The sequence below is a fragment of the Octodon degus genome, unplaced genomic scaffold, assembly GCF_000260255.1.
Source record: "Octodon degus isolate 3935 unplaced genomic scaffold, OctDeg1.0 scaffold00029, whole genome shotgun sequence".
NCBI lineage: Eukaryota > Metazoa > Chordata > Mammalia > Rodentia > Octodontidae > Octodon > Octodon degus.
The window spans coordinates 16,837,020-16,850,094 of record NW_004524605.1 but is presented as its reverse complement, the minus strand read 5'-3'; the positions used below and the strand labels follow the sequence as shown (position 1 = coordinate 16,850,094).

The following is a 13,075-nucleotide window of genomic DNA, read 5'->3' as shown; positions in this document are numbered from 1 at the left end:
TCCTGAAAAAAAACCCTGGTCTGATGTATCGGGGTTCCCAGAAGCTTGGGTGGGTCACCTTAATTCAAGAGTTCCCTGTAAGTACATGGGTTGCCTCAAAGATAAACAGTTTTTGATGACCTGGTTGAAGTATTAGCTGTGTAAATTTTGAAAATGCAACTTTTAAACAACCAACTCTGTATAGAACAGTGGTTTCCCACCAAGCAGCATCTCCCTTTTCCCAAACCTGGGAACAATTAACAATCTCTAGAGGCCTTTGAGGTTGTCACAACTGAGAAGAAGCACAACTGGCATCCTGTGGATAGAGGTTAGGGATGCTATCCAAATTCCCACAGTGCACTGAACAGCTCCTCACAATAAAAATTACCCTGCCTAAAGTGTTAACAGTGGCAAAACCAAGAAATGCCCCTCTCCAGTCTCCTCAGTAGAGCCTCCCTATAAACAGGACACACCGAAAAGTGGTTCTTTAAGCCACAAGCTACCAATGTGACACAGTCAAGATTTACCAAGCCCACCATTCAGTCCACAGCCAGACTGCTCCTTGTTGAAAAGGCGATTGGGTCCCCAGAAGTCATTCTTGGATGGCCTTCATGATTTTTATCACATTTGTAAAACCAAAAAAAAAAAAAAACTATATATTTATCTACTGAACGTTTCATTGGCTTGTTTTTTATTAAATTTATTTCAAAAGGAAAATTCATATCACTGACCTTATGGAAAACCAGTGTCTCTTGCCATACATGGACAGTCATAATGGAGTGACGGCCATAGTGGAAGTGCAAGCAATGAAATCTCAGTGGTTATTATTCTACCCTAACTATTGTTATCCAACATCCCTTCTTTATTAAAAAGTGGGATAGGCAACTAGGGGAAGAGGGTTAACAGTACTGTAGCAGGAAACAAGGGTGTTTTCCCTGGGAGAGTCATAGAGAGGAAGACGGGATGACTCTGATTCCATGTCAGACAATGGGGAGGATCTAAGGCAGCAGAAGCACCACAGGGTTGGTGTCGGTCACCCAGATGCCCCAACCCTGGGATGCTCCAGGTGCCAGCTATGTGGCTCTGGGAAAACCTCTCATCTTCTCTGAGTGGCTTTTCACCTGTGAGGCTAACCTGTTACCTTTCCAGAGCCCCAGATGGTCAAGCAAAGTCATGAAGGTGACCATCATCTATAAACACAGTGAGGAAATAGTAACATTAGAAGGCACACTGGGTGCTTCACAGCACTCTAGGGCCAGGCTTCGTAAGCCCGACTCCCATTTTGGCACGTACTAGCCCTATGAACTTGCTTATTTTCCTATCTTTAAAGTGGGTATTATAATAGGATCTAGCTTACAAGGTTGTTCCCAGGGCTTAATAGAGTGAATACATAGAAAAGACTTACAACCAGATGTAGAGAAATGAAATATTGAGCTATAAGGGAAAGCACATTTCAGAGTTCAGATTATTATTTTTTATTCTCCCTAGTGTTGGTTGTAAATTCTATTTAAACTTGCTGGAAATCCCAAAGAAAGGTGTGGCGATAGAGTAAGGGCCAGAACCTAGCAAAGGAATGTAGTCAGTTGGGCTCAAAAACCTCTACTGTGAGGTAGAAAATGGCCCTGCTCCCTGGGGTAGGGGAAGGAAGAGCCTTCACTTCACCTCTGGTAACTTGGGCAGAGGGCCACTGTCCACCTCCGAAGGGCTGCTCATTTGACGAGAGCCTGAACAGTGTAGGAGGGAATGGGAGTGAGCCTCGCAGCAGGACTGCCACATGCCCTTCCTGGCGAAGCTCCGCCTTCACCAGTGTCCTAGTGTGAGGAGCAGGAGCTCCTGGCGTCACCACGGACTTAGGTGCTCTCGTGTATGGGTCTGGCGCCCAGCAGGTGGGTAAGAGGTCAGGGGCACGCTGCCTAAAGCCAACACAGGCTCTGCGTATTGCGTGGGTTCATGAGGATTTCCTCTGAGCGGGCAGTCTGGGCCCAACGGGGGCCTTCCAGGGCCAGTGAAACAACACCTTGAACACAAAGGAGACATTCACAGCTATCACTGCTCCTCTGAGAACAGAGAAGAGGGAGGATTGCATCTGCTCACCAGCTTATGTCCCCGCGATCCTATTCAGTGACCACAGAGAGGCCATCAAACCACACCATCTCTCATTTGCCTTTTCCAGGGAGCATCCTGACCAGACCAGGACTGGCTTTGGCAGTGAGAGCCTTCTGCTTCGAGGCTGCACCATCAGAAACACCGAGGTAGCTGTTGGCATTGTCATCTACACAGGTACCTGTCTCTGGGCAGTTCATTATGGCCAACCTCCCATGACTCCATCTTCAGTTACGGGGAACATACAGGCTGAAAACCATGGAAATTCCCATATCTCAGCTAAGGAGACTGAGGCTGGGAGTCGCAGCAGCTTACTCTACCCACAAGAAGCTGAGTTAGCATTACTCTTTTGAACCACACAGGGAAAGGGGTTCATATTCATTCACCTCAGTGGTCTTGTGACAGTAAGGAAGGGTGGAGAGAACTTCCTCTGGTGTGCAAAATAACCTCACCAAACAACTTCACCTTTCAGACCTCAATGTCCTCATGGTACAGTGAGAGAAATATCTGTGTCTCTCTCAAAAGGATGCATGAGGATCAAATAAACCAAAACATGAAAGGCACCCAACACTGTCCAGTGATGGGAGAACTTCAGAGACCGCAGTTCCTACTTTACGTGGTGCTAGGGATGAGACCCAGGGCTTCGCACAGCTGGCCGGGCTCTACATCTGAGCATATCCCCAGTCCCAGTTAGTACTTTTGTCATTGCTTTCCCTGTTATTTTATAACCCTGGGGTGGGGGTTGGGGGTTTAGTCCACTGTTCACTACCATACTGATCACAGGCTGGCTGACTTTGTAAAGAACAGAGGTGTATTTAACTCACAGACAGTCTGAGAGGTTTGGGGACATGGTGCTGACGTTGCCTCGGTTCTGGTGAGGACTCTCAGCTGGGTCACACCACAGTGGCAGCCATGTGTGAAGGAACAACTACATAACAGCAAGCAGAGAGACAGTGAAGTCCTACAGTCCTCCCTGGGATGCACCCCCAACCGATGTCCTAGGTCCTGTCTCTGAAAGGCCCTACCTCCCAGCTTCACCACATCATAGACCAAGCTCTAAAAACAGGAACATTGGAAAAACAAACAACATTCAGACCATAGTACAGGCCTTTTGCTCCTTTTGCTTTTTGAAATTGAAATCTCTGTTAAAAACAAAGAAGAACCCCCAAGTGGGTGATGGGAGTAGGATATGAGGGGACACATTTGGGGACAGTATTAACATGTAGCCTGATGGCCCAGGGTAAAGTCCAGGTCATGCTCTGCAGGTTCCTGTGCTCGTTGGTCAAACTTTCATTGCAAAAAGGATCAAGGATTTCTGCCCTATATGCGTATAAAGTTCAAATGAGGTTATCTGTGAAAAGAACAGAACACAATGCCGAGAATGAACCATGCGCTCAAAATAATTGTGAACACATGGGACACTGATTAGTGATACAGCCTAGAGCAGAGGCCTTCAACCTTGCTATTATGGCATTTTGATCTGGAGTAGTTTTTGCAGCAAGGGGCTGTCTTGCTCAACAAAGCTAGCAGCCTCCTTGGCCTGTATGTGCCCAGTACATAAGCCTCACTCCTCTCCCAATTCATGACAGTCAAAACCTTCTCCAGATATGGCCAAATGTCCACTGAGGAGTGAAGGCAGCTCTGGTTGAGAACAGCTGGCCGAGAGTTTCCTTCTCTCCCTTGTCAGTCAACTAGATAGGAGGACATCAGCCTCAGAGGCCCAGAGGGGGCACACTGAGCTTTGCAGAAGGAAGGGGTTCAGCTCAAGCTGTGTACTCCTCACAACAAACATCATAGCTTCTGTGTGCTGGGAATGAACCTACCGTACATTAATTCACTCCACACCCTAAATGCACAGCCTTTCTCTACCATTTTACAAAGGGAAATTGAAGTACGAAGGCATTCATCCCTCTTACTCTGCTGTCTCCTGAGATTAACTCTCTGACGGAGGACACATACAGCATCTGCAGAGCTGAGTTCTATCTGACTCTGCCTCTTGGCTGCACCTTGGAGCCCAGGTCTAGAGACCGCAGAGGGTTCAGCGGACGAGGGGCAGTAGGTAAAAGGGTAGTTCTGGGCCCTCATGGTGGGCAGAAAGAGATGTGCTGCTGACCTGTGCTCATTGTGTGGCCAGAAGACCTCACCAGCCCCACAACTTGAGTGCAATTCAATGAGGCCAGAGTGTTTACTCCTATTGTTTCATTGCTGCTTTAAATCTACACAGCAACCAACCAAACAGCATTAAAACCAGTTGCTTCTGGGGCTGGTATGTGGGTTTTCTTTCATTTTGCATGGAAAATACGTGATGAGTATTTTCAAACTTGACTGCTGAGGCATACAGTGCAGTAATTAAAATTCATCAGCCTGAGGGAGAGGGGATGCCTAAAGATAATGTCTGGCAGACTCCTAGCTCTTGTGGCATGGCCTTGGGCACCATGGGATGCTGGATAGTGTAGGTTGGGAATCAGAATCCGGCCTTCCCACCATGACTTGTGGTGTTTATTCTTTCACTTTGGGCAGGTCCCTTCCAGGTCCGATCCTCAGTTGCTTGACCTAGAAAAGAGGATGACAGGAAGAGTATTAAAACTCCTTGTCCCCTCTATGAACAAAATGTAAAGCCAATTCCCAGGATAGTAGGAGCTGTTCAGGCAGGGATAGTGCCGTGGTGATATTCTTACCCAGGAAACACCAAAACCTCAACATAATCCAAGAAATAATGATGGAAATTAATGACCACTGTCCTACAAGAAGCTTTTGGCATACAAGAGTTCCCCCACCCTGAAACTCTTCTCCCACTCTTCTTTCTCCCATAAACATCACTTCCTCAGTGAAGCTTTCTCTGCTTTGTCGAACACCATTGCCTACCTGCCTTAGCCCCTCAGTGGCTACCTATGGTTTATTCCATGGAACTGATTAATCACTGGGGTAGTCTCACTTCCTGTGCATCCTCACAGAAGACTGAAGCAGTCCTCTTTCCATTGCATCCCACCTCTCACCCATCACAGCCAGAACACTGCCTTCATACAAATCAGAGAAAGAGAGTCCTTCCTCAAGACCCTGCCCTGCCCCTTGCTGGAAGACTGTCACCATGAGCTTATACACCTCTGACCCCTGTGGAGCGAGTAGTGCCCCCTGGGGGTGTACAGTGCAGCTTCTGCTTAGCGAACGAAGCCTCATTTTATCAGAAGCTGCCCTGTGAGAAGAGCCACGGGTATGGTCCGGTAAGAGCATAAGGGGTTTCAGGGACTGAATGCCCCATTTTCTTTCAAAGGCCATGAGACAAAAGCCATGCTGAACAACAGCGGCCCCCGGTACAAGCGCAGCAAGATTGAGCGCCGAATGAACACGGACGTCTTCTTCTGCATTGGGATCCTCTTCCTCATGTGCCTCTGTGGAGCCATAGGTATGGAATATGCCGGGGGCAAAAACATGTCGTGATGCCATTGTCTCTTCAGATAATTTGCTTTAATTCTCTGAGCCTCAGTTTCCACCTCTATAAAATGGGACTAAGGAGAGATACAGGAATAGGATGCCATGGAGGGAAACTCAAGCAAAGCCTCCTGAAAGTAGTATACCCTCTATATGTTAGGAATGTCACCTATACATTATCTGACCATGGAAGGACAGAAAGGTGGAGAGCAGTATAGAGGGGAAGAGCGAAAAGGTGTGAAGAGACATGAAAGCACAATCCTTCCCTCTTGACAAGGGGCCGCAGATTGGTACCAATGAGCTTTGTGTTGTTGCTGGAAAAAATTAGCACAAACTGGCTCACAGCAGCACAGATGGCCAGGCTACTCCTGGAGGCTGAAACCAAAGGACTGCAAGTTAGAGGGCAGCCTGGGCAGCTGAGCCACTTAACAAGACCCTGCCTCCAAACAAAAAAAAAAGACTGTGGTTGTAGCTCATTGTAAAAGTGCAGGGTTCAATTCCCGGTATCAAAAAAATAAAAGAAAAGAAAAAACAGAAGTACACATTTATTCTGGTACAGCTCTGGAAGTGAGAAGCCCCGAATCCATTTCTCTAGGTTAGGATTAACATACGAGCAGGCTGGTTTTCTCCTACCCTTGTGCATAAATCTAAGGACAATTCACAGGATGCTAAAGGAGAATCCAAGAGGAACCGAGGAGGAAATCACACTGAATTCCCCACCTTCAGAACATAACCAGTGAGCAGCACTGCCTTAGAATGACAGCATCACTTCTTTAGCAAGATCATATCTGAAAGCCAGAGGTAATGCAGGGCTCAGAACTGTCAGGCGTGTGCCACAGTGACTGACCACAGGGGACTTTGTCTCAAAGACGGCCTGAAGTTTTTGCCTCATATACTTTCCAGATGAGCGTAAGCAACAGCATGAGGCAGACATCAGCAGAGACCACTGGGCTTATGTCAAGGCAACAAGGTGTGGAATTTATTGTGCATGAGTGCAGGCAGACAGAGGACAAAAAGATTGTATGGAGAGAACAAAGAGAATCAGACTTTTTTATAGGGCTTGTCAGAAGACAAGGGACATTAGGGGCAAGATCTTAGTAAGCATCAGTGGTCAGAATCTTCTGGGTGTCTTGTGCCTCAGTGGGCCAAGTGCTTGAGGCATCCAGTGTAAGTGTTTGGGTGTCATCAGATGTCTCCAGAAGATCCCAGGTTCCATCTTAGCTCTTTAAGGATGTCCTCTGTTTGCCAAGGGCACCAAGCTCTGAGTTAAGAAAAATGCCTCTGCCAGCAGACAGGTGGGCACTAGGAGAGTCTCATCTGAATTGAGCCTTACAATGAGTCTAGCAATATTCCAGGTGAGGATAGCCCACAGGTGTACAGAGAGCACCCAGGGTGGGAGGGAGAGGCCCCAAGAAGGCAGCCATCATCCACTGCCACCCACAAGGGCCACTGCAGAACTGTTTGTTGCCTCTGCCATGGGACAGGTGTTCCAGCTAGGTCAAAGCTGAAAGGACCATTGAGATCCTCTTCAAAGAAAGTTAAGGATTAAAAGGCCACACAGAGAGACAAGGCAACGACAGCCTAAATTAGCTTGGCAGATTTCCCAAAACAATAATCAGACAGAGTTCATAGAGGAGGGGTCAGAAGTCTATACAAGAATAACAACTCCTACATCAAGCAGGATTCTGTTGGTGCCTCATGAAAGCAGAGCCCTGGAGGAGAAAAAAAGGTCTCCAGTGAGACCCAGTCGCACTCAGGGTTCTTTACACATTTACTTTAATTTTGTAAGAATGGTGTTTCTTTTTTCTTTGCTCCAGGTATCCTCTTCTGGCCTGAGTTCTCTCCCCAACCCCATCATCAGCCCATCTCCAGACTCCTCAAGTCCTCCTCCCCTTCTCCTACTTTTCCTTCTCCCTACCCCCTCCTCTTCCTTGCAGACTTCTCTGGCTTTACCCATGTCCTTCACTTGCTCTTCTGGTGTCAAGGGACCCTTAGGTTGTGCCAAGTCATCTGTTCTATATCACCTTCAGATAGCGTCTGAAAGTCTCCTTCTTCCTGCCACGTGCAATGGCACTTGGCCCAATCTTCTGGGCAAAGACGTGCCACTGGGTTGGGCATCATCACACTCAAGGCTTGCTGTTCCTTAGAGTTCCTTCCCTGGAGCTGAGAGCATTCTACACTAGAGTACTCTCCCCTCACTGTCATCAGATGGAGCGAGTGTTATTGCTAATTAATAGATGAGGACCCTGAGGTTTAGGAAGCTCAGTGGCAGAGGCCGAATACACTTTATCTTGCATGATCTACAGGTAGCAAGTATTGTCAGCCCCTCTGCAGAGGCAGAAACAGTGTTCCCTATGTAACAGACTTTATCAAAATATAAGCAATCCCTATTCTAATCTCCTCTGGTAAAATACATTTAATGACCATCATTCAATCAATTGATCAAAGTATAGAATACAGAAAGGACCATGGTAAAGCCAGCAGACAGTCACACCTGAGTTGGATAGAGGAAGGATGGGTCCTCCAGAGCACACCCACTTCCAGAAAGAGGTCAGGGGAAGATGTACCTAAGCATCTTTAAAGGAAGTTTGATCTCACCCCCAGCTCCTCTTCTTCCCAGGTCACAGCCTCTGGAACAGGACCTTTGAAGAACACCCTCCCTTTGATGTGCCCGATGCCGATGGCAACTTCCTTCCCCCGGCCCTAGGGGGCTTCTACATGTTCCTCACCATGATCATCCTGCTCCAGGTAGGAAGCCTTCCCAACCCCTGCAGCTTTGAAAACTAAGAAAAGGCAACACTGGCTCCAAGAAGGAAGTAACTGACTTTGATGAAGAGGTGGTTCCTGGGTTCTTACAGGTCTTTGTAAGTGTTCACATTGGTGGTCTCCCTGCCTTGGAAAGAGAACCCAGCCCTTCAGATACAGCTGGAGGAAAAAGGTGATCAGGTTTTGCAGCTGAAGAGCAAGTTTACGACTGTGAGCCACTTGTGCTTTCCCTGTGCCCAGTACAGAACAAGCAGGATGCTAATGACCTAGGATCAAAAGAAGATGAAGTAGTACAGAGGGTTACAGAGAACCCACAGCTCAAGCACTGAGAAACATACAAAGCAACTTAGTGTTTTATCATTCCCATAGGTTGAGGTGGTAAAGAACAGAATAGGAGAAGAAACAAAACAGAATACCAACAGAATCTAAAGGATAAAGCAACGCATGTTGTTACATCTTCATGCTCTGCAAGAAAATAGTCTATATAAAAGATGAGAGAAGTCGTAGTTTTGCTTTGATGAGATTCCAGCTAGATTAAAGTTCTTGTGGTGTTTGAAGGTATTTCAGTTTCCCATTAAAGATTAGGTATTTTCAAGCATTTGGTCATTCATTTAGCCAATTAATTATTTTTAAAAGTCAGAGCATAATTGGCCTCAGCAGAGACTCGGTTGGTAATTTTGTATCGCTCAAAATGAAAGCCAAAGTCCTTGCACACAGCCAACTAAGTGACTCCGACTCTGACCTGACCCTGACCCCACCTTCCGCCTCTCTCTTCCTCCTAGCTCAGGTACAAAGCTTGTTCTCTGTTCCAGGTGCTCAGACATGCAGGCCACTCCCACTACCAGGAACTCCCCGCCCACAGATAACCTCTTACCCCCATTTCTTCACTCCCTGCTCAAAGGTCCTGGTCTATAAAAAAAGTCCCTCCCACCCATGTGCTTTACCCTCTTCCTTTATTCTCTGTCATGAGGCTTACCGCCATCCCACATGGATTTGTTTATTTATTGTCACTGAAACCAATGTGAACTCTTTAAGGCTAGAGATTTTGTTTCTGGTGACTCCAAGTGTTCAAACAGCATCCAAGACAAAGAAAGCACTGGATAAAGGTTAGGTATTGGATTGATGGACAGCAATCAGCAATGAGTGGGATTTCCTGTGAAAGTGGGTGGTGGGCTCTCCATGCACAGCTCTGGAGGTGGAGGGAGATTCCAGGTAGAAGCACTAACGCTCTCTCATTGACAGTAACATTTATATTACCAGTGATGAGTGACTGTCGCATCCAGACATCCCAAATTGAAGGACACGTCTCTTTCAGTTTCACCCCAAGAAAATGTCAAGGACAATGTGACCTTTAACTGACCTTTAATTTCTCAGAAAGAGTACTTCCTGTGAACCAATCTCCACTTTTAATCAAATGCCTTTGCCACTCAGGAGAGCCCAGAAGCACAGAATTCACCTGGTTGCTGATGTAGTGGTATCTATGTCCTCCTAGGTGTTGATCCCGATCTCTTTGTATGTGTCTATTGAGCTGGTGAAGCTTGGGCAAGTTTTCTTTCTGCACAATGACCTTGACCTGTATGATGAAGAGTCTGATCTGCCTATTCAGTGTCGAGCCCTCAACATCACAGAGGATCTGGGCCAGATCCAGTACATCTTCTCTGACAAGACAGGAACCCTAACAGAGAACAAGATGGTCTTCCGGCGTTGCACCATCATGGGCAGCGAGTATTGTCACCAAGAAAATGGTACGAGGTCTCCTGTGCACCTCCCTAGCTATAAAAGAGAAATGACCTTTTCTCCTTAAAAAAGATGCCCCAGTCTTCCCATGTAGCCTGTGGGGTGTCCTATCAAGTAACTTCCTATAACCCAGTCTTCCTTGTCACAGAACGATGCTGTTCTTACCACCTCTAAATTTGTACTGGGACCCCCTTGTCTGGTAGCATTTTCAAAAGAGGAAGATTAGGTCTGCACTGGGGACTATGGGGCACCCAGTCCATAGCCAAATCTTAGGAATTCCACAGGTCACCTAACCTGACAGATCAGGGTAGGTCTAGATCGAGGCACCTGGTCAGCTTTGCACTAGAAAATGCCTTCCATGCTAACTGGTGTCTTAGATTGTTCACTCAGGCAACATTTTGATTTAGGAGATAGGGCCATAAGATGCCTGGACTGTCATAGTACAGGGACTGAAGGTGGCTCATAAAACTCACTTGATTCCTCCAGACACCCTATACACACAGAGACAGACAGACAGACAGACAGACAGACAGACAGACAGACAGACAGACAGACAGACAGAGAGAACCCACAGAAGATCATCTGTTCTTTTGGTTAAAAGATAGGGAGGTAGAGAAAGGAAGAGCTCATAAGCAGCCATGCCCCTTTGCCATGGTGATCATTTGCTGTTTTTGTGGAAGCTTTGAATCTCTTTTTAATAATAACAGCTACTATTACCTGTACTTACGCTAATCACTTCCATACATTATATCATTAAATGTTCAAAACAATCCTATGAGGTATTTTTTCCATAAACTCTGACTGAGGAAATAGACACAGATGACATCATAGCTGAGAGTCCTATACCTAGATGGTAACGGGGCCTGGATGTGAATCTGTGGGACTGATCTGCACCCTCTTCTCCCACCCTGGTAGCCCAGGTAGCCCAGTCACCAGTTTTCCACAGCAGCACAGATCCCCCCTAAGCCCTTCCCCTTGCACCACAGTCTAGCATCTTCCTAAGCACTGTCTTACAAGGCATGACCATGCTTTTCTCACAGCCAAGCGCCTGGAGACCCTAAAAGAGGTGGACTCAGACAGCGAAGAGTGGGCCCAGTACCAGTGCCTGTCATTCCCAGCGAGACGCACCCAGAGGCCCTCAACCATGAGAAGCCAAGGAGGTGCCCAGCCTCTGAGGAGGAGTCAGAGTGCCCGGGTGCCCATCCAGGGCCACTCCCGGCAGAGGTCTGTAGGGTACTGTGACAGTGTACAGCCGCCTGTGGCCTTCAGCAGCTCCATAGTAAGTTCTATCCTTCTTCTTTGAATGGCAAGTGTCTTATTGTGGGCAGAGAGGGAAGAGGAAGCTGGGCTGTGGGCAAGACCTCAGAAGCTCTGACAAGCTCTCCAAAAGGCAGCTCGTGGTCTTGAATGGGGTCCAGAGAGGAGTTTTGTCAATATGGACAGTTCTTGTCCTTTCAAATGGTCAATGGTTGGAGACTGGGAGATTTCTTGCTTTCCTTTTTTAAATGGAATTGAGAAAATTATCCACATGAAACAAGTGTTTCCTCATGGCACCAACTGGGGTACATGCAGGAGCTCGCATCACGTGGCCCAGGTGCCTGTGCTCAGGTCTTCACAAACTTCCTCAGTGCTCTGGTGGTGTCCCTGGGGAGCTGGAAGCCAGCAGCACTCCTATGACGTGCTTTCCCACTGATACAGGTAAGAGAAACAAGAAGTAATTGTTAGCCCCATGTTTTTAATCACATGGGAAGAAAAGTGATAAGGATGTAAGATTTGTGCATTTTGAGAAAAGTGAAATGATAAATTTGGGGTAGACACATTGGCCAAGCAATGGCCGTGACTCATCCACATGGCTGACACTGACAAAGGTTCTACAATCTGCGGTACAGGATCTCAGGGTAAATCCTGAGGGGATTTCACTGAGTCCAAAAGCTACAACTTTTGTTGCATAGGTCCTGCTTTACCTTGGTCTTAACCATCTAGCAGAAAAGTATAAAAACAAAATATAAGAAATAAAGCCATGGTGTTATGTTGAGCTGTAGAGGACTCATGTCAACAATTTCTGACATTGCCAGTCAAGCGGAAGACCCAATACTATTATGGACTACTGGATGCTTTTAGAATAGTTTGCTGAGTTAATACACTTATAATATTCAAATGACAGAACTAAACAAAAAAGGGGATACAGACAAATGTGCATTTTGTATCTGTGTATTCAAAATGGTTAGGATAGATATATAGTTACATTCTCTTAATGAATAAAGGAATTTGTTCTAATGGTGTTTGTAAATAGGATATCATGTCTGCATCTTGTACAGCAAATAACCACTAGGAAGACAGTATGCAATGTGTTAATTATTGGAACTGTCCTACCAATTTGATTTGAAACTGTCTCATTGCTATTTCTCAATAAAATTACACAAGAAAAAAATTGGGGGTAGAAATTTAAAAATAAATCTTAAAGAGTGATAAAGTCACAAAAAAAAAGTCTCTGTCAGAATTGCCCCACCCACTTCTTTCTCTTAGGTCAGTGTCTGGCCCCTGTGAGCATTTGGGTGTGTGCACCTGGTCTAGGGCTTTCTGCCAAGGTCTCTTCACACTGGGTCCCTCGTCACAGCCATCAGTAAGGAGCCAGGTAGCAAATGAAGATACTGAGCTCTGCCCCCTATGAACAGCAACCCCTAAAAACCAATAACCGAGGTGTCTGAGGCCCTTCCTGACACCCTATTGTCTAAGCATGCTCTTTCTCCAAGGGTCACTAAAACACAGCATCTGGAATCTTCTGCACTCAGAAAATGCCAGAGAGCCCTAGAAGAGCTGCTGGCTAACCAATGGTCTCTGAAGAGCTATGGTTCCATTATTAAAATGTTAAATTCTAAAAATGAACCTTTTCATCCTTTCTCTCCTGATGCACATGAAACTACTTATATTTAATTTTTTTTTTTGCAATCGTGGTAGGTAGTAATTATAAATACCAGAGTTTTTTCTATATAATGTGATATTTAAAATATTTTTATATTGTTATCTGGTTTTCATAGCCCAGGTCTGTGTTTCCTAACTG

General features: G+C 46.2%; 1 protein-coding gene across 3 annotated transcripts in view; it reads left to right on the top strand.

Moving 5' to 3' along the window:
- The window catches only part of Atp10b (ATPase phospholipid transporting 10B (putative)), a 224,934-nt gene that overhangs the window by 149,431 nt on the left and 62,428 nt on the right, over positions 1–13,075 (top strand). For all 3 annotated transcript variants that reach the window (XM_004629405.2, XM_023713139.1, XM_023713140.1), the window contains 5 exons: positions 2,153–2,259; positions 5,354–5,485; positions 8,132–8,259; positions 9,770–10,022; positions 11,055–11,293. In XM_004629405.2, coding sequence (XP_004629462.1) covers positions 2,153–2,259; positions 5,354–5,485; positions 8,132–8,259; positions 9,770–10,022; positions 11,055–11,293 — 859 coding nt within the window. The remainder of the gene's footprint in view (positions 1–2,152; positions 2,260–5,353; positions 5,486–8,131; positions 8,260–9,769; positions 10,023–11,054; positions 11,294–13,075) is intronic.